Source organism: Ruditapes philippinarum, unplaced genomic scaffold (assembly GCF_026571515.1).
Source record: "Ruditapes philippinarum isolate M1 unplaced genomic scaffold, ASM2657151v2 ctg8484_1_1_1_1, whole genome shotgun sequence".
Classification (NCBI taxonomy): Eukaryota; Metazoa; Mollusca; class Bivalvia; order Venerida; family Veneridae; genus Ruditapes; species Ruditapes philippinarum.
The window spans coordinates 55650-83333 of record NW_026864322.1 but is presented as its reverse complement, the minus strand read 5'-3'; the positions used below and the strand labels follow the sequence as shown (position 1 = coordinate 83333).

The window sequence follows — 27684 nt, the reverse complement described above, 5'->3', positions numbered from 1 at the left end:
TGTTTCAAGAAATGATACAGAAACCGGTAAAATTATCAAGAATTGTAACAAAATATTTTACTTATTTACTGCAGAATTGTGACAAATGTTTTATTTATTTACTGCAAAAGTGTTGTTAATACTGTCGCAAAATCTTTTCGAACCGATGCCAATTGACGAAATGGCATTATTAACGTCCTGAGCTCCAGATGTATGGCATTTTTCATACATGTGACACGTGATTATCACGTGAATCTACTCTAAATTCCCATTATTTTCAGTGTGTACATTATGTACCATTTCCTTTGATAATTGTAATTACATTTACTTATTCTTGATATTTTCAGTGACATCAATATATCATCACATTGAGAAGCGTAACACCGAGTCCCATCTGCTAATTTTAGAATTCTATATAGTCACACATCTAAACTTAACCAACACAACATTTGCTGAAGCGCTTGCATATTACGACGATATACAACTCAACATACTGAAACCCCTTGTCCAAGATCTGGTAAACAATGGTACCTTTGCCATCGAAAATTTTGTGCTGAAGAACGATTCCTTTGCAACGCCAAGTTATGGAGATATAATATGTGACGATGGTTATATGCTGGACAGATCAACATGTAGTAAGGGGCTTTCTATAAACGATCATTACATTGTGGCACTATTTTTTAGCGTATCACACTAATTTTAACGAGGATTATTCCCCGTTATCTTCAGCTCGCCATCCGCAGCGACAAGAAATTGAACAAGATCGTCGCTGTAACATTTACTTAAAGTTTGGGTAATGAGTAATAAGTAGCCATGGCTTTTATGAGAAGGTTTTTTAATAACCGGGTGAAGAAATCAACAAAAATGTAAAAAAAAGAATAAGAATTTTAGTTCTGGTAATTATTGAACGCGGCATCATTATTAGTCCTAGATGCTAAAGATATACATAAAGTTCCTTTTATACAAATAATACCATTTATTTGCTGATATTTGCATAGGTTTGTAGTTTTCAGCATTACCTTCTGAATCTTATATATTTGTAATTAAATTTCATAACATAAGAAATGATAAACATATTATTTCTTACAGAGCCATGTCCAGTCGGCTATCTCCTTAACTCAACAAGTAACCAGTGTGAACAATGTCCAGTTGGTCAGTACAAGGACGTTGAAAGTGAAAGCACATGTAAATCATGTCCAAGTGGCTACACGACACAGGAATCCGGGTCCAAGTCCCAGACTGAGTGTGTCAGTAAGTTCCTTATATTTTCTTAATTCATGCTCCCAATCATTTGGTAAGACTTAAGTCCAAGTGGACAAGTGTCTTTTTGATATTAACATTTATATTAACGTTTTAGTTTAAGGCAAGCAAATTCATGCTTAATTAAACAATAATGCGTGTACCCACACGCGCGTGCGTGTGTGGGTCTTGTTCGTTATTTACGTAAAGTTTGTATTGGATAGCTTAGTGTATAACTTGAATCTATGTCAGAAATAGGAAACATTGATACATGTTATAACTATGTATTGCAAAGATTAAACAATTTTTTGATAATTTTGTATTTCCAAAGGTATTTAAATAATTCAATCATACCAACATTTGCAGTTTGTTAAATTTCATTTCTTTTTTTTTGTGTGCATAATGCCAGTTTTACTCCTTAAGTGCAAGATACTTTAATTGAAGTACAATGAATAATATGTTCCAAAGCACATACATACGCGAGCGCGCGCGTACACAGACACACACGCGCCCGCGCAGTCACTCACGCAGACACGCATGCACAGTGCATGACCTTATTGTCTAAACAGCACGAACATTTGCAAGATAAGATCTCAAATTGAGAGAACTTACAGAATATACTTACATAAAAATTAATGTTCCAACCGTGTTATATTGAATGATACAAAAGGTAACTTAATTTATGCTTTCTTTCAGAATTATGTAGTCCGGGCACATATTCTCCAAATAGGATCGAGATTTGCAGCGCATGTCCCGTTGGTTACTACCAAGATGAATATGGACAGACTGCATGTAAACAATGTCCTTCTGGTACAGTACCTCACTTGACGAATGCAAAAGTAAGTATATTATCTTTAAATATAAATACATCTTTATTTTGCGGTGTTCAAAACTCGTCCTTGACCTTGTTTAAGTGACATCCTATATTATGTCATGTATATGTTTCAATATTAAGACGCAGCTGTGTTATCCTTATTGTTTCACAAGAACCGTTACCTTTAATGAAAACTAGATCACTATTAATAACACAATTTCTATGATTTTCACCTTCACCACAATAAGATATTCCATGTTTCATGCAAAGAAGTACAGGATTTATCAGCAAATATTCTTTTTCCTTTCTTCAGCATTTGACGCGTGTTTGTCGTCCCCATGTAACGGAAATAACTGTACCAGTGTTCAAGACAGTTACATCTGTACATGCGATGGAGGTTGGTCAGGAACAAATTGTACGACGCCACCGGATAATTGCAATGGTAATGCATGTGAAAATGATGCAACGTGTGTAAGTGGAACTACCAATTACACGTGTAGTTGTATTCCAGGGTACAGTGGCCCATTTTGTGAAATTTCTCCAGGTAAGGGTTATGTGAATAACGGTGAAATATGAAAGCTTATTCATATTGTTATAATATTTTTAAAGTTTACGCGTGAAATAAGAAAACGAACGTTTAGTTGTTGTTTTTTTTGTTGTTTTTGTTTTTTCATGGTAAAAAGCTACGAGTTGTCATAACAATAGCTGCTTTGGTGAAGAAAAAGGTTTCTTTTCCAAGTATTTTTTTAAATTTACTAAAGTGGATGGCGGCTGGTCAGACTGGGCGGTATCAGCATGTTCAAGGACTTGTGGAACTGGAAGTATGAATAGAACCCGACAATGTAACAGCCCCGTTCCAGATACACACGGTGCTGATTGTGATGGTGACGCTATAGAGACTAGAGCATGTAACACAGATGCTTGCCCTGGTAAGACGAAATGTTTCCTTTTCTACACATGTAAAGAATTTTGATATTTTTGTGAACAAAAAAATACGATGTGGTATTAAGTTAAACTTTGAATAATTTGTGAGAAACTGTCGGATAACTGGTATAAAAATGGTTTGAAAACATTTATGCTTTAATAATTATGTGGTATTTATTGCTGTTCTTAACCGCAGTTTGTAGAGAACTCATGAGCGCACCCGGGACCTTGTTCAACTGTTCTACAGACGACACAGCCGGAAGTGAGACTTGTTCAGTATATTGCGAGGATGGTAAGGTGCTTCCGCCTGGATTAAACGGTGAACAATCATACACATGTGGTCCAAGCACCAACTATGAATGGGATTATTTGGAAAATCCACCCAGATGCGTCGGTAAGTTGCAACTGTAAGAAAAAATTGAGATACCATGGAATAACTCAAGTTAGTCTTTTGTTTACTTGTTTAAACTACACTTTCTTCAGATAAAGTTTTCATTAATCATTTTTTTATTGGCAAATCAGCTATAAGTTTATGAATTGCCATTGACATAAACAAGTGGGGAGAATTTTAATCCATCCATCCATTCATTCATTCATTACCTATCCATTGTTTTTAACTATTTATTTCTTTTAAATATAATATATGTCATATTTACATAACTCATTATCATAACAAATTAAACCATTTTGAGATAGATAGCAATAAAATTAATCAAATTTTCATTGATAATTTCCACATACCTGAGAATAGAGATGTAAGAAGTCAATTCTTAGTAAGTTTGTGTAAGATGAAGTTAATTACATTGAATAAGCTTCAAAACAGTATTCCCACGTGTATCAACAAATCTGTAATCCAGACAAAAGCATGAAAGAAAATTAACTGAAAATTTTCTTTCCTTCGTCATACATATACCGGTACATTTACATTTTATATGTTTTACGAGGAAACATGCTTATCAAATAAAAACATTGATATATTTAACAAGTTTACATTTATTTTTTGTCCACCATTATGCTGTAAATACAATTACAAATCAATATTCTGTTCAATTGCATACGTACAATACCAAGTCTGCCAACTACCAACAATCCTTCCCTATACTTTCAGATCCCGTTGGGCCAGGTAAAGTTAGCATAAATATTACTGTAGAGTATGTAACAGCGATTCCCGCAAGTGTTGCGTCAGATTTCGTTGACTTGATAAACAACCGAACATCAGGCCTGCAGTGCTTTGATTCTGCTAATTGTCAGACAAATAAAGATATAGATGAGTCAACTTTAACTATTGTGTTTAATATCCCTACATCTAAGGGACCGGACATTGACTATAGTGACTACATATCCAGTGGAATACGTAAGTTTTATACCTTATATGTTTATGCGTTTTATGTCTGTTCCGATTTTTATTAGTATCTTTTTACAGAAAAAATTAAATTGTTAGTCTTGACATAATTTTTACGTAAATTTATTGCAAATAGTGCGTTCATATTGCCACTGACATTTTATGTCGCCTCGTTTCATAACTTGTAATGGCAATCAGCGAAGAGTTTCAGTTCTTGGCCCGAAATATGGCGGATGGTATCAAATGATGCGAATGAGCCCTCCCTATAGCAAATAATATTTTACTTATTTAAAGAAGAGACTAATTAGATAATAAACAGGTCTACGCATGAGCAATGAGGTAAGGAATGACAATGCCATTTGACAGAAAGTTGGTATTAAATGTTAGTTATAAAAAAAGAATGTGATTAACTTAACAGTACTTTAAATCACATTGGTCTTCTGTTTACAAATAGCAAATGGTGCTTTACAAGAGGTAATAGACGCTTTAAATCGTCTGGAACAAACTGCCCAATACATTCAAAATAATACACATGAGTTGTTAAACGTCACTATTGACGGTGTGACGTACACTGTTGCAGACGACAGTTTAAATATTGACGCAGGAGTCACGTGCAATAGCGGATTCGCAGCTTATGATGGCATTTGTGGTAAATACTAAATAATCATTCAATAGCTTACATTTCATGATGTGTAGAATCTTTAATATCTGCGGTAAAATGTCAATTATGTTATTCCATATTCTATAAGTAACATTCTGTCATATTATTACCTGATAACTCTGAAAATAATAGTTCAAACTTTTCATGACATATCAACAGCGTTTATTCGCGTTTTTCTACCACACTGGAGATTAACAAGTCAAATATTTATGTTATATTGTAGTTGCATGTCCAGCTGGCACACATTCTACTGATGATGTTTGTACCTTTTGTGAGAAGGGAAAATATCAGTCGAACGCTGGTCAGATGACATGTATATCATGTCCGTCTGGGCAGACGACAAATGCTATAGGCTCAACAGATAGCTCTCAATGTATAGGTAATGTATTTTACAATAAGAATGAGCAGAGCAGCCAACTTTTGTTAGATGAAATTAATTATTATGTAATGTTTCGTACAATAAGAAAGAGAAAAACAACCTACTTTTGATAGATTTAATACAATCTGTAAAATTAATTCCTTGAAAAAATTGTGACTGGTGCGTTTTGTTTTAAAATATTTTCAAAGATTTACCTATATGATTCTTAGTTAAAAGTAATGAACTTCTCTTGTGGAGTAATAAAAGATTAATGAACTGCAAGACGAAAGTACCGCGGACGGTAGCTTGCACTTTCCTATACCGTCCTTGAACAGCCCTAATCAAGCAAAGCCTGCAATATTTTTTGATTTTGTCGTTTTAGTTTTAGACGTTCTTTTGGGATTTTACCATTGCGTGTTTTTGTGTGTGTTGAATAAAAAAGAGCGCTTGCCATTGAGTTTAAATTCACATTCTTATAATTTTTATATTCAATTTAAAGTAATGACCCATAATTGTTGTCGGATGTGCTTGAAAAAAGACTATCTGGTGTGCTGATTGTATATTTTTTTTATTTACTTGACCAATTTAGAAGTAACCACAACCTCTGCATCGACTACTACTGAAAACATAACAACGACTGAAAGCATAACAACGACAACGCAAACGGTCAAACCTCCAAGTGGTGAGTACTGTACTAAATATAGTAATGTTTATTTGGATGCGCCTGTAACATTTTTTTGTGTCTCGGAAATAAACCCACAAAGCATAAAAACATTAAAAAGTATCATTCACTGCGATTTGGGAAATTGTGTTTTGCGCTTGATATATTTTGTTAAAATCTCTTTGAATTTTTTTGAAGATTTTAGTTTTTGTAGTGTTTTTGTGATTGAGACTTCACATTGTTTTGTTAAAATGCAACGAATTATTAGAAAATTTTAGTTATTGTGTGTAACGTTTCAAATTGTTTAGTTAAAATTTTAATGGATTATGGAAAAAAACTAATATTTTTGTAACACGCTTCTTTATTGTTTTGCTAAACTTTTAGTTAGTTTAATGAATTACATAATTGAATTTAAATTAACGCTTTCAGTTGTTTATTCTAATTCTGAATAATGATGGAATATTTTAGTTTTAATGTAGATTTTGTGAATTACGCTACACATTTGTTTAGTAGATAAGAACAAATGTCAATGAAATATTTGAAAAATTAAATTTTCGTGCTTAACACTTCATTTTAATAAATTGATATTTCAACGATATATGTGAAATGTTGGTTATTATCTAATTCCATCTCCACCAAAATACAATACTTCACTAATATGTTGTTTGATCAAAATAAGTATTAGATAGAAATCGAAAATTAACAAATGAATGGTTACAGATAAGAATGCAATTGTATAGGTTAACTTATATAAAAACCTGTGTTTATATTGATTGATATTTGCAACAAATTAAAAAAGAATGTAAAGCTATCGTGACTGATTTGAGCCGTCTTAATTTTTCTCCACGGCTCACCTAACGAGAACACAAAAATACTACAGAGTTACCATTTTGTTGTACTTCAGCGTTACCATTTTGTTGTACTTTCGCTCCGCGGTGCGCAAGGCGGAAATAAGAAAATACGACCACTTTGTGGTTACCTTGTCCTATTTTCGTCTTGCGCCCACCAGAGCGGCATACATCAAAATAGACAATAACCTAACCAAAATGTTATCTCCGTTAGACAGCAGGCAACGCATTTATAAATAATAAACAACACACCGTACAATCAAATGGGCAGACAGCTGTTCCAGCGTCCACAGCTGTACCAGTATATACATGTCGGCGCGGGGAATACAATTGACGTACGGTAAGTATTCATCTATTTTTAACACATCCCAACTGTATTCGAGTAAATCAATGTTATGGATTCATAGTCAACATCCAAAGGAGCATGCTAACAAATTTCTGGCCCTGTGCAAGCTTTACTTCACATGGATTTTGACTGAAAATAACCACACTATCCGATGAGATGCGGTATTTTTAGTTTGAAGTCACAAAAACTTATATTTTCTCATGATAATTATCCTTTTTTTCATACGATTCGTCAACGTCAACATTTCGTCATTAAACATTCCAAACCATACCTTCAAAAAAGCTTTTGTGTTAAAGTTATAAGGTATTTAAGTTTGTGTGTCATCAAAATTTTAGTAACGTTATCAGCTGTTCGCCTCTTTTTAATGATAACATCGACAGCAATTTATCGGCAAGAACGTATAATGCTGAAAGCTGTTCAAAGAAACAATTACATGTATTTACAACAGCGCTTTTGTCCTACAGTAACTAGGAAAGAGTAAAACTTTTTTGTTAATTAAGAATATTACTTTATTCATGATACTTTCTAATTATATTCTTTTTATTATTACTTTCTATTATTTGTTATATTCTAGGTTAGAGACCTTGATCTCCATTTACCTCACTGTATTTCAATATAAAAAGGTAGCAAAACCTATTAAAGGGACTCCACTAAGGTTTTTTGACATGACGGGACTGGAAATATTTTTTTGAGATTATTTCTCCATTTGATGTAGATCTATACTAATAACTTATATGCAAAATTTCCGATCATTAGCTTGCTCCGTTTTTCCAGAATATTATAAAAGTGAAAAAATGACCCAAAATTGAAAAGAGTTTAAACGCTTTTCACTCAAATCGGACTGAGAACAGCACAAACATATGATTTTCAATGTATTTCTCCTATATTTCTTGGTTATATTTTATTAATATGTATGTTTTAGTGCTCATGTTTTTTTATGTGAAAAAAATAAAATTTCATGTTTTTAGGCTTATAAACCTCAGTGGAGTTCCTGTAATAGGTTTATGAAATGTTTAAGTCAAAAGGCAAAGGCAAATTTAACGCTTAATATTCAGTCTTGTAAATGAAGGCATCCATCAAGTGTTATTATAAATAATTCATATAATGGACAAGTCCTATGCAGTGAATGGCTGTGTAACCCAAATTATGAAAGTGCATGGAAAAACATGTTGTTATTTATCCTTGAAATCTGTTTTAATGTATAGTGCAATAGAAATAATAACCATTCTTAAAAATTATACAAATTTTTATTTTTTAAATAAATCATTTTACATGGCAGACATCTCGGGTTACACATCCATTTACTGCATGGGATATGTCTACTATATGCCATTATTTATAATAACACTTGATGGATTTAGTTATAATACAGGGTATTCGTATTAAGCGTTAAATTTGCCTTTACTTTCTTTGAATTTAACATTTCAGAAACATATTAATAGATGTTGCTACCTTTTTATATTATAATAATAATAATAATAATAATAATAATAATAATAATATCTTTATTTAAAGAAGGTTATACATTATTAACATACAATAACAATCATATATATCTTATTTCCAATGCGGCCTTCTGAAATAGAAAACAACAACAACAACAACAGGACATGCATAGGAAGAAAAATGAATGTATAATATGTAATTTTTAGAATATTACAACTCATATACTTTCTACAGACAATTTGTTTTAACATATACGTATATTGCATCATTCGTTCGTTTGTTCATTCGTTCATTCATTTATTAATTAATTAATTAATCAATTAATTAATTAATTAATTCATTCATTCATTCATTCACTCACTCATTCATTCATATGAGCAATATCAATATTGAAATACAGTGCGTTTAATGGAGATATAGGCCTCTCAGCTAAGATACAACAAATGATAGAAAGTAATAATAAAAATAATATAATTAGAAAGTATCATGAATAAAGTAATATTTTAAATGAACAAAAACTTTTACTTTTTCCTAATGACTGAGGGACAAAAGCTCTGAAAATTGTTTCTTTGAACAGCTTTCAGCGTTATTCATCCTTGCCGATGAATTGCTGTCGATGTTATCGTTAAAAAGAGGCGAACAGCTGATGACGTTACTAAAATTTTGATGACACTCAAACTTAAATACCTTATAACTTTAACAGAAAAGCTTTTTTGAAGGTATGGTTTGGAATATTTAATGACAAAATGTTGACGTTTACGAATCGTATGAAAAAAGGATTAATTATCATGAGAAAATATAAGTTTTTGTGACTTCAAACTAAAAATACCGCATCTCATCGGATAGTGTGGTTATTATCAGTCAAAATTCATGTGAAGTAAAGCTTGCACAGGGCCAGAAATTTGTTAGCATGCTTCTTTGGATGTTGACTATGAATCCATAACATTGATTTACTCGAACACACTTGGGATATGTTAAAAATAGATGAGTACTTATCGTACGTCAATTGTATTCCTCGCGCCGACATGTATATACTGGTACAGCTGTGGACGCTGGAACAGCTGTCTGCCCATTTGATTGTACGGTGTGAACAACCTACTTTGCCTAAAATTGTAAAGAAATGATACTCTTCTTTTCAGGTGACAATGTCGTGACAATAGCGATTATCATATCAGTAGCAGCTTTAGTTATCGCAATAGCTGCGATAGTCTTTGTGTGGTACAAGAAATGCAGGTATTTGATTTTTTTTTTGTGAAAAAAAAATTAACGTTTTTGCTGGAGAAACGAATACCGTTTTTGCTGGAAAACTAAATAAAGATAATAAATGCTTAAACACTGTTTCTCTCTGACATTTAACTAGTGAATCTGAGAATTCATGACTTCGTTTCGATTCAGAGAATGTTTTAAATACATGAAAAAATGTTGATGGAAAAATGAAAAACCATTTGATCTTTTCTGATTTTATTATATTTATTTTCTATTATTTTCTTGCAGACGACCAACGACAACGATAGTAGATTGCTCAACCGTAAACATAAGAATTGAAACAGCGAAAACACGGTATACAAGAAGTGATGGCGGGACTCAACCAATGTCAGAATTAGATGCAGACCACTTTCAGAGAGATAGTGATACCTGTCAAACGCCTGGTCACCATAATTCATCATATGACAGAATATCGTCTGCTACCAACATGTATATTACGCCCGACAACATAAGTAAGTTTAAGATGCTATAGCCCTCCTCCGCCTTATGAAGCAGATTTACCGGAATATACAGGAAAAGATATATCATCTGTTGACGACACATATGACGTAATTAATGACAATCCCCCGATAACAAAGCTATGAGTGAACTTTTTAAAGATTTCAGACCCGAATTAGTGTGGATGCTAGCCGTTATACATGTATTGGTAGTTTCTCATATGATGTCGTCAAAGTAGAAAACTATCGGAGGAAAGCTTTCGGTTTTTTTACGCTTTATTCCGAAGTTTGCCGATATTTACTGATTTATTACGGTCTGTAAATCTAACTTAAATATTCCATATTTGACTACGTGATATACTGTTTATTCAAATTAGTTCACATTGTTTACCAAAACACTAACATAAAGTGCTTCCCTTAGCATTGTATCACACTTGGTTTTGTTCTTTGTCAACTGACAACTTGTATACTGTAAATGTAGAAACAAAATACAATGTTTAAATGTGTTACAGTGTCCATCTGTATTTGTCATCAAATGAAAACGCTTTATTTCTTTAAAGATGTGTGTCTTAATTTTCATAGAAGAACAAAAGCTGATACTATATCAATTCCTTCTATTTTTCATAGTGCTTTATAGAACTGCATAGTGACGTAATAACGTGAATAATAATGAAGCCAAATAAAGCTTGACATTAATTATGATAGTATTCATCCCGTAGCTGTTCTACAGAAATTAGAAACATTCTCCTGTCGCTATCGCTCCCGTCGAAGTTTCAGTAGAACAGCACGGATGAGCACTAACATATGTACATAGTTTAGGGTTCATTTTTGTTTTGCATTTACATTATGTTAATCTTCATCTGTGCTGTTCTACAGAAATTAAAAAGTTCGACGGGAGCGATACCGACAGGAGAATGTCTTTACGCGGTTCTATGAAGTACTATAACAAATAGAAGGCGACTATGAACGACATTCGATATACTATCGAGTTTTGTTCTTCTATGAATATGAACACACATATTTTTTAAGAAATACAGCCTTTTCATTGGATGACAAATAAAGCTGGACACTAAACATCTATTAAAGATAATTTTAGAAAAAATATTATTCGGTTGCTGCCTCGACATGTCTTTACAGTCAATAAAATCCATATCTTAATTATTTAAAGTGCCAGTTCAATCTTAAGTTTATTGGTACACATTTTAAAATCAATATGAGCCGTGTCACAACAAAACCAACATAATGCGTTTGCGACCAGCATGGACCTGGCTGGTCTGGATCCATGCTGGTCGCAAACCTATTATGTCGGTTTTGTCGTGACGCGGCTCATATGTATTCCTTGCACAATGCTTCGCTTTTTAGGCTTTTAAAGCTTTTACCAGGCTTGCGTGACAGTTGATATCAAATATACGCTTCTTTTTAATATCTGTGAAGTTGGCATGTTGCTCGTGATTGTATAAATAGTTGTTGCTATTAACTATTCAGATAGCGTCCGTCAGGTTAGTGATTCTATTCAGGTGACCGACCGTTCGTGTCTCAAATGAAGCAAGACATAATAAAAAGACAATGTGCCGCGTGCCAAATCCAGGTTTCTAGTTTAAAGGTCAAAGTCACAGCAAGAAATTGAAAATTCTGTATTTGCCATAAAGTCAAAAGAAAACTTCACATCCAATTGATTAAATTCCTCTGGTGTGAAAAAAAACAACAATTATTCAAATTTTAACAACATACTTCAAATTGTCAAAGAATTATACAAAGAATTCATGATAGAAGATCATTAACTTTTAGAGTTTTCATGTATAAAAGGAAAGGGAATCCGAATCCAATAAAACTGGTTCCGTGTTCTGGCGCTAACCAACGATGCTTTCGTCACTGAAAACAAAAGGAATGTAATTAACCTTTAACAAGGAAAGGTGCATCTGTTAATAAAATAAAATACGTTTTAATTCTTGGAACCGTTATTTCTTATTGTGTAGTCATTGTGCAACTTATGGAAAAACGAAATAAAGATTACATAATATGATAGTAAAATTACATTTTTTTTAAATTAAAAGAAAAAAATAGCAATTGGAACCTATTACGACACTTGTTTGTCTTTTTAAACAGAGTTTTCCTCGTCTTTTCATTTACGCACCAAAGACAGTATCTATTCATGTAAACTATCTGTTAATTCCGATCTTTCCATATTGTTTCCATAATTGTTATTATCACCGTTTTAATGATGTTCAAAGTATGTAATTGTTATTATCATGCTTTTCACATGTTCAAAATATGCATTGTTTTGTCTTGTGCCGCAATAATGCTATATGTATTGGCGATAAACATTGTATATATGTTCAAGTCAAATAAACATTGAATTGAATTGAATTGAAAAAACCTATTAGTTGTTAGTTTTACTTTAATATTGTATGAAATTAAAAAAATGTGAAAATATGAAATCTGATACTTTTAAAAATGCACGACGACTTTTCAGCATTTATGGAAAAAAACAGACACGAGCCGCGTCATGACAAAACCAACATTATGTGTTTGCGACCAGCATTGATCCAGACCAGCCTGCGCATCCGCTCAAATGTGCAGTGTGCAACATGCGCTTTGACCTTGACAAGTTTTTTTTTTCAGGTGTCCAGACAAACTTATCTACACGAAATATTTGTCTCAAATCCTTACTCTATATATAAAAGGAGTATAAGTACTTATTTAATTTCAAACCATAACTCAGCTACTCTATTCTTATACATTACAAACAACCCAACTTCTATTCGTTCAAACTCTAGTTGGCAAAACTTGTAATTTAAATGAGTAATGGTTTTGCAATATCAATTTTATGCTGCTTCATAAAGGAGAAATAAATGCCAGTCAATTAAACAACATATCGTTTTCCTTGTTACAAAATACAAGTCTAAAATTGGTTTATATTGTTGACGAAAAAATAATGTGATAAAAAATGTATGTCATATGTGGCGGTTCGGATCGGAATATCCGTCCCGAGGGGATCCGCCAATTAGGCGGTAAAGAGGCTTGCCAAGATATTCCTATCTAAACCTCAAATACAAGTCAGATATTTTTTATGAATATTCCACAATATTGCATCATATTTGAAATTCTTTTCCTCAATAAAACATTTGTTTCTATGAAACACACGACATATACTATTCTTCTTCCGAATACACGAGTATCAATTTTCTTAACGTTTGATCGAGTACTCGATTACTCGGTTACTCGTTGCCATTCCTTAGGTTATCTATATATAATCACGCTATTTTATTTACACTTAGACATTATTAGGTAGATTTGTTTTCCAAACACCTCACCTGTTATCAGCCTCGCAAATATATTGAGCATTCGCATGACATTGATAATCGTTCCAAAATCCAGATGATAAAAGATTAACACAGTTTTCATCGGATCCACTGTTAGTTGGCTCTCCTGAAGCCCAGTTGACATATCCACCGTCTACCAGCTTGTTTCCATTTGAAATCCAAAGCCATATATTTTCCTCTTGCGCATCAGTTAGAAGATTCAAAAGCGCACTCGTAAAAGCACATTTTTTATGTGTCTTTAAATTAGAAGAACAAATATAGGCATGACATGTACCCATAATAGATTACAAGAAAACGAAACAGATTGCTCATTTCAGGGTTCATTTCATACTTTATCTATACACGCATTCACAAAAGTTTGTCCCTTTTGATTAAATACTAGGAGAAAATTAAAAAAGAAATTACTAACGTCCACGAAGTTTGGCAATAGCTGCTAAGTAGCTATTTTCAGCCGCTGTTTCTATTTCGACCAGGTTTCCGCCAAACAATTTACACATGTTCTAAAAGACAGAACTTAATAATAAATACACGCTATTGATTTAATAGTAACTATGTCGTGTTTCTCAATTATTATGAATCAGGTAAATGTCCGACCGTTCACTTCGTTACAAGTATTATTCGTCCGTTGTTGAGTGGTTATTATCGTTGAATTTTAACCACTTGTCCTTTATCGCCGTGTGTTTGAGTCACGCTAGGGATTTATGAATCTTCATTTGAGTAAGGTATAAAGCTAGCTAAAAGGTAGTGATTCTTTTCTGGCGCACATTCGTGTCTAAAATAAAGCACAGAGGGGCACCAGCTTACGACGTATATAACTTATGACGCATGAAGCTTTTGCGACGTATATAGCTTACGACGTATATAACTTACGACGTATATATCTTACGACGTATATATCTTACGACGTATATAATGTATGACGCATGAAGCTTTCGACGTATATAACTTTCGACGTATAAAGCTTACGACGTATATAACTTATGACGCATGAAGCTTTCGACGTATATAACTTTCGACGTATATAGCTTACGACGTATATAACTTATGATGCATGAAGCTTTCGACGTATATAGCTTACGACGATCACGTATATAACTTATGACACATAACTTTCGACGTATATAGCTTACGACGTAGCCTATATAGCTTTTGATGCATGAAGCTTTCGATATAATTATTATAGCTTACCTTACGATGTTTAAGGCCAACGACGTATCCAGCTTATGACGTTTATAGCTCACGACGTATGTAGCTTACGACATATACAGCTTACGATGTGTATAGCTTACCACATATATAGATTACGACGTATATTGCTTACAACGTTACAGCTTACAACGCATATAATTCAATATATATATTATATAACTTACGATGTATATAGCTAACCACGTTATAGCTACGACATACAGCTTACAACGTATAAATACGTATACAGCTAACGCCGTATATAGCTTACACCGTATATAATTATCTTACTTGGTATATACCTTACGATGTATATAGATAACGGCATATATAGCTTCCGATGTGTATAGCTTACGGCGTATACAGCTTACTCGTGGGCAGAAGTCGTTTAAAGTTTATTGTGTACTGTATTATTTAGTTGACAACCTGTACAAGTAACATAAGCTGTATACGACGGGTTTGTGGCAACTATGATTGTCTTTAAAGTAAATAGCTTACGCCTCCTGACAAAATTAAAAGCATTATCATTTTTATTGAAGATAATTCAATTAACAAGAGCAACAATGAAATAATATTAATCATAATAATTATAATAATGAAAATCATCATCATCATTAATAAGATAATTATCACCATAATGGCATGTATAACATCATTATCATTATCATAAATCACTTTATTATTATAACTTGTATTATTATCTTATTATTATAAGCTATAACTATTATTATGAATGTATTTATTTAGTATATGTTATTTATAATTGTTTATTTTCATTGTTTTGTGGATAACATGCTAATCATATATGAAGCATGTTTTTTACAGCTGATATTAAGAAATTAACCCGTTGAACTTGACTCCGTTACTCGTCAGCATATATGTGTGTAGTCAATGTGCCCATACTTAATTGGAACGCGAAGATGCGGAAAAGCAAAAGGCAAAAATACCAAAATGTAAAAATACATCAATGGGGAAAAGGCGAAAAAATGACAATGCGAAAATCTTAAAATGCATGCATGAAAACTTAACAATGCGAAAAAATTCAAAATGCAATATTGCGTAAAAGGGAAAACACAACAATGCAAAACAGGTAAATGCAATAAAGCGAAAAAGGAAAATCACAACAATGCTAAAAAGGCAAAATGCAATAAAGCGCGAAAGTGAAAATACGACGGATGAAATGCCAATAGACGACAGATTTTACATGTCATAATGTTGCCCTTCTGCTGTCGTATTTTCGCTTTGCGTCCATTCATGTTTTTGCATTTTCGCATTTTGCCTTTTTGAGGCAAAGAAGCGAAAACACGGCATGGCGTAAATCTGCCACCATATTAAAGAAAAAGTAAGTGCAAACAAAGTTGATAACTTACAACAGCACCGATCCATGATTCTGTATCATGACTAAAATGATAACACTTGTTACCATGGCGGAGCCACCCTGACAGACATCCATCAACTAAAATATTTTGATTTCTGTGTTGAATATCATCAATAGCTTTCTACATTTTCACAATATGTTTCTAAATTTATAAAATTGTTTATATCATTTTGGTATTAGAAGTAAAAGCCATATGGTTTACAGAATTATCAATAAAAATACATGAAGTTATACTTGCCAGTCCCTATGAAAATAAAAGAAATTAATATAGATTCAAACTTCATTTTAAAGTAAATTTTTGAAGTATCTAGTAATGTGTGTTATTTGGAAGTTTTATCTGCTTTGACATAAATCATTATCTATTTTCATTATCTCTAAAACGAATTAATTTTACGTGACATACATATGCTGTCGATTCAAATTTGATCAAGGATGGGAGATCTTAAATTAAAAAGTACATAGGGGTGACAGGAAAAAAACCATATACGAAAACGCATTAACAGGAAAAAAGGTATTTGAATAGTACCTGTCCTGATAGTGTAGTGGTAATGGTGCTTGTTTTGCATGCGGAAGGTCGTGAGTTCCAATCTCACTTTTACTTTTATTAAGCCTTTGTATATTATTTTTTTTACTTTCTATTTTATATATTTTCTATTTACATTTTTTTTAAATGTTTATATGTTTTCCAACGAATTAATTTTACGTGACATACATGTAAGTATAATTTATTATACATCTGCATGTCCTAGTTTTATGTATTAAATAGATTGTGCTTAATGCAGCTGCCCAACCAAGGTCTAACAGCCTAAAAACATTAAATTTAAAATTCTAACATAAATATCATCTGTGTAACTTAAACCTGGATAAGCGTGGTGGTCTTAATTGCGGCTCGTGTAACCATTGATATAAAGAACACGAATTCCGTTCTTTTAAAATAAATGGTCCTAATAGCGGGATGGTCTTAATTCCGGAGTGGTGTTAAGTAGGGATTCTACTGTATTTACATATAATATATTTTTGTTAACATGTCTGCTTAACTCTTTGTATTGCAAAATTTTATTTTATTAAGATTGCATACACACGAATAGCACTTTTTACTCTGCAAGTATACTTCTCTTAAATCTAGAGAGGGGAGCTTATACATACGCCTCTATTTACATGTGATAACCAAATCTACAGTTCTTTGCCCTTACACTAGATATGGAAATTGTAACTTATTGTGTCTGAAATGATGCATTGAAAGAACATTTTCTTTTTCTTGATAAGGAGCTGAAGTTAAAGATATAAGGTTTCCAAAATGAAAGGACATTCAATAATATATACATCAAAAAAGGTTTTTCTCTTTTTTTATAATCGATGATATATTATATTACTTTTGTTTCAAAGGAAGAAAATATATTGTTGGTTTAACACGAGAACACGGAACCAGCTCTATTGGATTTGGATAACCTTTCTTTTAAAGAAGAGGAATAAAACTATTTTTCTTCTGATGATGATCAACCTCTGTTTAGAACAAGGAAGGTACAACGTGACGGAACAGAACATAATGTTGATTCAGATAACGCTCTTAGTTTAATACAAATTTATTTTAGTTCGATTGTGTTGGAAGCTATAAGCTTATTGAAACACTCTTGAGGCCGTTCACAGAACCAACCAGTACTTACAAATGTAGCAATAAATGTAAAGTTTCTTGCTCAAGGAAACAACGGTTTGTTACATTTATTCCAATTATAATATTCTGTCACACCTTTTTCAATTTCCGAATTTTGGAAGTAATTTTGAATTGATATTATAATAACCCAAATTTTAGCAGAAATTCGTTTGGAATTTAGAATTTAGAAGTTCCGGAATTCAGAGGTATTAATTATATAGAAAACAGAGTGAGAAATTTCGGGACCCTGAAAAATGTTCAGAAGTTTTCGGATTTTAGAAGTTCCGGAATTCGGAAGTTACACTGTACTTAATAACAGTATACAGTCAATAGAATCCACATCTTAATTATTTAAAAGCGCCAGTTCAATCTTAAGTTTATTGGTTAGCATTTTAAAATCAATATGTATTCCTCACATAATGCTTTGCTTTTTAGGCTTTTACCAGGCCTGCTTGACAGTTGTTCCACCGTGCTCAAATAAAAAATGCGCTTATTTAAAAGCCATTTTCTATTGATGGTGCAAATGTTACTGCAGGAAGAAGTAATCAAGACTTCTTTTTAATTTCTGTGATGTTGGCATATTGCTCATGATTGAATAAATAGCTTTTGCTATAAACTATTCACATAGCTTACGTTAGATGAGTGGCTGCACTAAGATGGCCGTTCGTGTCTAAAATAAAGCAAGAAAGGTAACTTGGGTAAGAAAAGCTGGACACAATAAAAAGACAATGTGTCGCGTGCAAAATCCAAGTTTTTAATTTAAAGGTCAATGTCAAAGCAAGAGATGGAACTTAGTTTTATTATCATATAGTTTGAAGTGCTGTAAATATTCATGATCGGACCATATCTTTTGCACGTTTTATATGATTTCTAAAGACACTGGGACACTCAATGACGCACAAGATATAAGTCCGTAGCTTCAATGTTCATATGATAAAACAATTTTTGATTAGTGAGTCATTGGATATCGCCTCGGTCATTTTTTTATCTGCCGGTGAATATCACATCATATTGAATGACTCACTAGTCAGTAATTGTATATTATACTATATTTCAGGTGTAATGGGATCATTAATTACAACATATTTAGTTAATGCTTAAGCCGGTGTTAGGATGTGCAAATATTCATTGTCTCTTAAGCAGACCCAAATCAAACCAAATCTGCAATTTTCATATAATTTTCTTTTTGTTTTGTTTTAATTCAATAAGACGTATACAAATTTAAACCTATTAATATGTATTCTGCCTTTTTTTCGCCGATTACAACAAATTCTCGGCGACAGATCTATCTAGTCGGTTTTCCTGGATAACTAACCAGTAATTACCAAGTGACCCACTACTAGTCCCACATAATATCTGAATTAACAGACAAATGACCATTAAATTGGATGTCCGAGATCAATTATCACCCAGATATTACGCCACGTTCGAAAATCGAACCAGCAACCTATGGATTTCTTATCCGACGCTCTTTCTTTTGAGCTGAAATAATTAGGAACACAAATTGTACTAAGCGACAAACGTGGTTAACTAGATATATTTTTTAATACTACGTGGTTAACTAGATTTATTTTTAAGACTACGTGGTTAACTTTTTTTTTAACCTATAGCTCTTCAGCGCTTCTTATGTAAAATTCTTCCAAGTATAATTTCCAATAACCGTAAATTATACCATACCCAGACTATGGTATAATTTTATGCAAATTAAGATCGAAGGAGTAAGTGTTTCTGGGCGGAGCTATAGGTTAAAACAGATACACCATTGGTGCGTTGACGATTTCTGGGTTTGCGTAAATTATACCATAATCACGTGACCTTTCTTATGCAACCTCACTCGACTTCGTCTCGTGAGGTTAAGGCATAAGAAAGGTCACGTGATTATGGTATAATTTACGCAAACCCAGAAATCGTCAACGCACCAATGGTATATCTATTACTTAGATACTACGGGGTTAACTAGATTTTATAAATACTACGTGCTTAACTAGATTTTGTTTAAATACTACGCGGCTAACTAGATTTTCAAATGCTACGTGATTCATATTAACCAAATTGTATAATTATTGCGTGGTTAACTAGATTTTTTAAAATCCTATGCGGTTACCTAGATTTTTTCGCAAATGATATGAAAGCACAATGCCAGGAATGTAGTTTCTGGATAATAAGAATATATAGTACATTATCTTACACATTCACATTGTTATTTGTATTAATGATGTACATGTATTATGGTGCATCTTTAATTTGCATTCTTCAAAATGTCACAGATGCCTTGGCAACAATGTTTGATATAAGGAATATAACTTTACTTTTTCATATTTTATTTTGGGAAGGTTAGGTTAAATCAATACAATAAAACCCTAAAGGTTTTTTAACAAAACGTCTGTTTAAATTGTTTGCCTTTATATAACGAGGTTCCGATATAATGAGGAGTAGAACAAAAGAATAGTTCATATCCAATGGATAAGTTTCCTCTGGTATGAAAAATAAAATATTATTCCAAGTTTTAACAGTGTGACGAACGAATTAAACATAGAAACAGAATCGTACACTTTAAGCTTGTATCAAACGAAAGGTAATCCGAATCCAATAAATCTGGTCCCGTGTTCCGTCGAGTTAGCCAACAATGGTTTCCTCACTGAAAACAAACGGAATAAAAGTAATCTTTGACAAGGAACGGTGAATATGTTAATAACATAAATACGTTTAAATTCATGAATAACCTTTAATTTTTGAAAACTTTAGATTGTGTTATTGTATGAAATCATATAAGTTCATCCTGATACTTTAAAGAATTCCCGACGACCTTTCAACATAAGCACAAAAGAAAAAAACAACAACAAAAAAAACAAAAAAACAGACAAATGTCCGTTCAGACACGAAATGTGCAAAATGCGTTGTAAGCTTGATGATGTCAGATGTCAGATTTATTTGGGTTTCAAGATCTATAGTGTAATGGAAAAAAAGTATTTGTATCAAATCCTTTATCTAGAGTTAAAAGGAGTATAGGTATTTTTTTTTAGTTTCAAAATAAAAATAAGCTACTCTCGCTTTAAAGTGTTATGTGTCAAAACTTGAATATGAAAAGTGAAATTAACTTGAAATAAAGTGGAAACATGTTCATAAGATGTTTTCAGCACAAATCTTGTTACTGATCATGTAAACTACAAATCGTTTCTTGTCGGTATCAACGTTCAGTATACGCGTTGCACCCAATTTTATTTTCTTGTTGGTAATGTGTCGGTACTCATATTTTTAATTTTCTACATAAAAAAGACAAAAACAAAATCAAATATAAAATTAAATATGCTCTGCCTGTATTACATATAATAAATAACATGTATATGTGTTTATTTGCAATATATAGGTTCTCATCGGTATTTGACGGTTCTTGTCAATTGATAGGGAGACCCATAATTACGCAAGATATTCTGTTTGTTTTATTGTTTTGTTGTTGTTGTTTTTTCTTTTCTTTATTTTTGCTTTTTATTTTGCAACAGGATTTATTATAGATAACTATTATATAAAAAAATAAACACATTTTTTGTTTGGGCAGCACACTGCTTATTTCGGTACCGAAACGCTAGCCAATAATTTGCAGATTCTGACTGGTCACATTATAACAAAGTTGGCAAACAACGCGTCCATACCAACGGAAGTTTAAATCAAAAGTATATGACTACTTCGAAAAAGTGTACTGTTTATTTTTATAGCTATGAATTTACTTAATTAAGGTGGACTTTTGCATTATGAATCCAGTCAACAACTCCCAGCATCAAATTACTATTTGTTTACATGTTTAGTTTCTTAGCGTAGGTTACCATACCATATCTCTTCTGTAAATACCTTATCTCTTCTGTAAATTCTTACTATTGTGTTCGAGGTACTTATCCCAAGACAGACGGAAAGGGCTTAAAGTTGCGGCTGACACTTAGACATCATTTGGTCGAGTTGTTTTCTAGAAATCTCACCTGTTGTCAGCCTCGCAAATGTAATGAGCATTCTTATAACATGGGATATCGTTCCAAAATCCAGAAGTGCTTATTGTAGCACAGTTTTCGTCAGACCCACGGTTATTTGGTTCTCCGGAAGCCCAGTTGAAATATCCTCTGTATACCAGTTTGCCTGTATTTGAAATCCAACGCCATATACTTTCCTCTTGCGCATCAGTTAGTCCAATCCAATAGTAGTCTATTATAAGTACAAAGAGGAATTTGTCATTAGAAGATTCAAAAGCGGACTCATAAAAGTGTTTTTCAATTAGGAGGACTGTTCAACAAATTTACACATGCCATATACAATAATGTACCTAGTTCATAATATATTACAAGAAAATCAAACAGAATGCTCATTTCATGGTCCATTTAATACTTTATCTATACAGGCATTCACAAAAGTTTGTCCCTTTTGAATAAATACTAAGATAAATTGGAATAGAAATTACTAACGTCCACGAAGTTTTGCAGTAGCTGCTAAGTAACTATTTTCAGTCGCAGTTTCTATATTGACCAGGTTTCCGCCAAACAATTTACACATATTCTAAAACACACAAAAAATCATAACAAATAATAATGATAATAGTTTGTTTATGTGTAAGATAAAATGAAATAACAATATATTTCACTAAAAAAATCTTTTTTAATTTTATGCTTAATTTCAAGTTTAAATTAATTTTCCTCAATTACATCAACTTGAATATCAAATCTGTTTTCCCCACTGGTAGCCCTCAATCTCAGAAGTATTTCTAATAAATATACAAAGTCTTGGGCAAGAAAATAAGTCCAAAATCAATATTAAAAGGTGATGATCTATTTTATACAAAAAAATGAATATTCGCTTGTTTTAATTAATAAATGAAACAAAAAACAATTATAGAAGAAGAAAAGGTTACACCATGCCGTTCCCTTTTTTTCGCGGAAGTTTGCATTAGACTGTTCATTGTAATGTAAGCGACCGCTATATTTAAAGTTGTGTTTTTCACGGGAGGAAAATATAAAATGTGTTTTATTCAGAGGGTTTTTATTTTGATACATTAATTTTACATACATTCTTGTTGGATTGTAACAGACAATAAATAGATGTTGACAGATGAGTAAACATTCTAAAAGTCACTAGGAACTTGGAAAACAAGTTTTGTTTACACATTACTTAACAGCAGGGTCTTTCAAATAGAATTTGAAAGACCCTGTTAACAGTTATTGCTAGTAAAAAAATACATATGCCCAAAATTTAAGTCATCAAGTGCAGTTTTGCGTGTGGAAGAAAGAGTATTTTTTAGACTGTTAAAATGTTATAAAAAATAAAGACGATGATCGGTGATTGGTAAACTGAATGAATTGATGTAAGTTTATTTTCCTTTTTTTTATATGTGAATTTTATTTTATTTATACATTTCAGCTTCAGTTTACCCTAAACAGCCCTAACATTGTCGGAATTGTAAGCAAAAGTAAAATTGAGGTACCACATGGGGAAAATTGATTTAATATAAACTGAATTGTGCTCTTCAATTTTTACGAGGTAGCAATCTTGCTTACATGCTTATCAGGTACACACTCGTGTATTGAACAGAACATGGATAGGGCAATGTTGCACCGCATACAGTTTACGACGCATGAAGCTTATGACGTATATACGAGGGCTGTTCAATAAATACGCGGAAAAGTGTCGCTATTTCCTTATTTTCAAAGTTAGCTGAATAAAACTTATACAGTAATAGAGACAAACATATTTTGAAAATAAACAGCAAATATTGCCGTTCTGGCATGAATCATATGTTAACAAACGGTCGTTATGGTAACCACATGTAGCGATTACCGGCCCACTTTTGTTCATTTTTACAAATAGTCACTGGTTAATAATGACGTCGCATTTTACCGTTTACCGTGCGATTTTCACCAAACTTTGCATAATTTACGCGCAACATGTTGGCGTTACGCACATGACGTCATGTTAATGCGTTAAAATGGCATCGTAACAACGATCTTCAATAAAATTTTGTGTTTTGAACGGGTTTCAAAGAAAGAAACAATGTTAAGATTACAAAAAGTATATGGTGATCAGGCGATGAAGAAAACAGCAATGTACAAGTGGTATGCCCGATTTCTAGGCGGCCAACAAAGCATCCATGACGACAAACGCAGTGGACGTCCCAACGTAACGTCAAATCACGTCGCTGTGATAAAGGAGCTGCTTGACAACGATCGTCGGATAACAATTCGCGAAATACACGAAAGATCGGATCTGCAAGGAAACAGATGTTCATCGTCTTCTTTGACGTCGACGGTGTGATACTGAGCCACGCGGTACCCTTGGGTCAGGCTGTGACGGCGAAGTATTATTCTAAGGTAAATAAATTTGTTTAATCTATAATAAGATATTCATTATTATTACCCTTCCAGATTTTTTCCGCCTTTTTGATTGGATATTGATCACCCGAAAGAAATTGATATAACCGAGCCAGACGGGTAATATACACACTAAATTTCCCCGTTGGGTACCCAACGTTGTAAACAACATGCGCTTAGGTGATGCGCGTACGGTTCGATTTTACGCGGTGTAAATTCCGATTTACAAACACTTTTTAACTGTAAAATTATAAATATTTACCAAAGTAGAGTAATGATACATATTCCCATCAGTATTGAAAACAAATATGACCTTGTGAAAGCTTGATATTAATTACAAAAAAGTGCGTACAATAGACTACTCCTTTTCTCTTGTTTACATTCGTTAGGTACGGGAAAAATACGTCATATATTTATGTGACGTCATGTTGTGATGAAGAGGTACCCTAAAGGGAATCTTATTTCGACATTTCATTTGAAACAGCAATGATTTTTTAAAAAATCGTCTAAACTCGGCAGGGGAAGGGTAATAAAATTATTATTTTGGTTTTGGAGTGATAAATGTGGATATATTACCTGCCAAGATAAAATATCACCCTCGCCTAACGGCTCGGGTGATATAAAATCTTAGCAGGTAATATATCCACATATATCACTCCAAAACCAAAATAACATATATTATGTCAATACATTACCTAATAATTATTTATGTTTGTGTAAGTAATTATGAAAATAAATTATAACGACAATTTACTTATGATTGTATTTCTTTATGCTCTAAGATTCTGAGACACGACTTTATGAGGGCGATGAGAAAGAAGCGGGCCACGAAAATCGCCGACACGATATTTCATCACGACAACGCACCGTCTCATCGTGCGGCCGAAACACAGTTCACAATCAGGAAACTCGGCTTCGAAGTCCTCGAGCACCCGGCCTACAGCCCTGACCTCGCACCATGCGATTTCTTTCTATTCCCGACACTGAAGAACGTCCTGCGGGGAGAACACTTTGATGATGTGGACGAGTTGTCTTACGCGGTGCAAGGTGCAGTTTCAGAGATAAATAATGGCTCCTACTTTAATAGTTTCATGTCATGGATCAACCGTTGTAAAAAGTGTGTTTCCTTTCACGGAGAGTATTTCGAGAAGGACTAGGTGCGTGTTTTGGGTGACTCTCATACATGCGTTGAGCGTGACGTCGTTACGACGTTGGGCCGGTTTCACTGCGATTACCTTAGAAATACTTGAAATTGTACTACCGGGTATTAATTTTTATCCGATTTTATTGAAATTTTGTGTACATGTTTATTATATGTTTATTTACAAAATGTAAAGAGAACGCCAATTTCCAATGAATATTAAAAATATGGCAGCACTTTTCCGCGTTTTTATTGAACAGCCCTCGTACAGCTTACGACGTTTAATGCTTACAACGTATGTAGCTAACGACATTAATACCTTACAGCGCATGAAGCTTACGACGTATATAGGTTACGGCATATATACCTTATGACGCATTAAGCTAACAACGTATACAGGTTTCAACGCATACGTCTTGCGACGTGTATAGTTTACGTTGTGTACATACGGATGCAGCGTAGGACGCTTATAGCTTACGGCATATACAGCTAATGACGTATATATCTTATTAGGGAAACAGCTTAAGGCCTCAACAGACGGTAGGATTTTGAAGTACAACACCAATTAAAACTAAGATGTACAGACAAATCTTAATGTGTGTAGGCTACTATTTCTTGAATTCGGAAACCTCAAGTTTAGATGTAAGGGATAGGACATGTTCTATTTCAAAAATCTTGTCATACAGATTTCTGCAGACCTCCCACAATGACAAGTAACAGATTACCAAATTATCTCCTGATAATGGGTGTAATGAATGAAATTCCAGAACAATTAGGGCTAAAAGGAAAATATAGTAGAAAGATGGGGTAAAAATGATGTTGAAAAAATCTCTTCAGGAGACGCAAAGTTGTGTTATGTTCGAATCCCAAATTATTCCGAAAATGATTATGTCACGGTATTGAACTGTTCTCTAATTACATGAATTAGGGAAGGGGATGTAGTTTGTAGGCGGCCGAATAGCTTAGTCAGTAGAGCTGCAGTACGATATTCCGAGGGTTCCAGGTTTGAGTCTCGGTCAGGCTTCACATTAAAAAAAATATATATATTTTTTTTTTAATGGAGGTCTTTCAATCATTACTCATGGCGAAAAAAAGTATTTAGTGAGTACAGTATGTAAAGCATCAATTGGGAGGGATCCTTTTTAGGGAAACCTCAGATGATTCCTACAGAATTACCGTCTGAATGCAATGTTTGTATTGCTTTGAAAATTGTACATGTTATCTCTAATTAGTGTTGTACAGCTAAATCCTACCGTCTGTTGAGGCCTTTAGGACATATAAAGCTTTCGGCGTACATAGCTTACGATGTGTATAGCTTACGCCGATTATAGTTTATGATTTATATAGCATACGACGTATAAAGCTTATGACGTTCAACTTGCGACGTATATAACTTACGACATATATACGACATATATAGCTTACGATTTATAGCTTATGACATATCTTATTCAGCTTACGACGTATACAGCTTACAGCGTATACAGCTAATGACGTATACAGAATACGACGTATTCAACTTACGCGATGTAAATATCTTACTAGGTATACAGCTTACGACGTATATAGCTTACGACGTATAAAGCTATCGATGTAAATAGCTTACGGCGTTTAAAGCTTACGACGTATACAGCTTCCGCGTGAGCTGAAGTCGTATACAGATAATGGTTAGCTAAATTATAGATAGTTCACAACTTATACAAATTACGTAAATTGTACACGTTGGGTATGCATATCCGCTTTTAAGGCAAGAATTTTTTCTTAAAGTAAATAGGCCACGCCTCCTGACATAATTAAAAACAGTATCAATTTTATTGTAGATAATTTAATTGACAACAATAATCATAATAATCATCATCATCATTATTAATAATAATAATAATAATTATAAAAATAATAATAATAATAATAATAACAATAATAAATTTAATGATAATAACATCAACAACAAAAATAATAATAATAATAATGATAAAGTAAATGATATTATTATTATTATTATTATGATCATCATTATCATCATCAATTATTTTATCATTATTATTATTGTTATTTTAAATTATAATTATTATTATTTATGAAATAAAGTTGATAACTTACAACAGCACCGATCCATGATTCTGTATCATGACAAATATAAACTTTTTTAAAATGGGGAATAGACATCCATAACAAAAATTGTTTTCTTTTTTTGGATATTATTTTACAACATTCTTTTTTCAAATATTTCAAAATGTAAATTTTAAAATTGTTATTAAAATTTTTTTAAATTTTAGAGTAAAAATAAATTTTCACATTTTTTAAGAATTTTTATCAATCAAAAAAAAAACTTATATTT

At 32.7% G+C, this 27684-nt stretch overlaps 3 protein-coding genes across 3 annotated transcripts; 2 read left to right on the top strand and 1 right to left on the bottom strand.

Moving 5' to 3' along the window:
- Nucleotides 1-255: 255 nt before the first annotated feature.
- On the top strand, nt 256-2033 carry LOC132725180 (sushi, von Willebrand factor type A, EGF and pentraxin domain-containing protein 1-like; the record flags this gene model as incomplete). The annotated part of the gene is made up of 3 exons (XM_060710267.1): nt 256-614; nt 1069-1230; nt 1915-2033. Coding segments are annotated over exons 1-3 (303 nt in total), but the record flags the coding sequence as incomplete, so codon positions are not given.
- A 3-nt stretch (nt 2034-2036) lies between these two features.
- LOC132725189 (thyroglobulin-like) lies at nt 2037-12701 on the top strand. The gene is made up of 10 exons (XM_060710275.1): nt 2037-2057; nt 2346-2576; nt 2794-2961; nt 3153-3350; nt 4065-4310; nt 4753-4947; nt 5183-5338; nt 5907-5999; nt 9758-9851; nt 10113-12701. Exons 3-10 carry the CDS (start codon nt 2856-2858, stop codon nt 10354-10356), a joined length of 1332 nt encoding a protein of 443 aa, XP_060566258.1. The 5' UTR covers nt 2037-2057; nt 2346-2576; nt 2794-2855; the 3' UTR covers nt 10357-12701.
- Nucleotides 12702-19812: 7111 nt separating this feature from the next.
- LOC132725184 (hepatic lectin-like) lies at nt 19813-27478 on the bottom strand. The gene is made up of 4 exons (XM_060710271.1): nt 27447-27478; nt 22310-22400; nt 21833-22052; nt 19813-20499 (listed from the first exon to the last, which is right to left on the bottom strand). The coding sequence occupies exons 2-4, from the start codon at nt 22395-22397 to the stop codon at nt 20478-20480; spliced, it is 330 nt and encodes a 109-aa protein (XP_060566254.1). The 5' UTR covers nt 22398-22400; nt 27447-27478; the 3' UTR covers nt 19813-20477.
- Nucleotides 27479-27684: the final 206 nt, after the last annotated feature.

Coding starts and splice junctions, on each gene's coding strand:
- LOC132725189 (XM_060710275.1), top strand. CDS start 2,856: ATGAATAGAACCCGACAATGTAACAGCCCCGTTCCAGATACACACGGT. Junction 5,339..5,906: donor AGATAGCTCTCAATGTATAG/GTAATGTATTTT, acceptor TGACCAATTTAG/AAGTAACCACAACCTCTGCA. Junction 6,000..9,757: donor AACGGTCAAACCTCCAAGTG/GTGAGTACTGTA, acceptor TCTTCTTTTCAG/GTGACAATGTCGTGACAATA.
- LOC132725184 (XM_060710271.1), bottom strand. CDS start 22,397: ATGTGTAAATTGTTTGGCGGAAACCTGGTCAATATAGAAACTGCGACT. Junction 22,053..22,309: donor TACTGCAAAACTTCGTGGAC/GTTAGTAATTTC, acceptor TACTTATAATAG/ACTACTATTGGATTGGACTA. Junction 20,500..21,832: donor ATTTGCGAGGCTGACAACAG/GTGAGATTTCTA, acceptor GTTTGTTTTCAG/TGAGGAAACCATTGTTGGCT.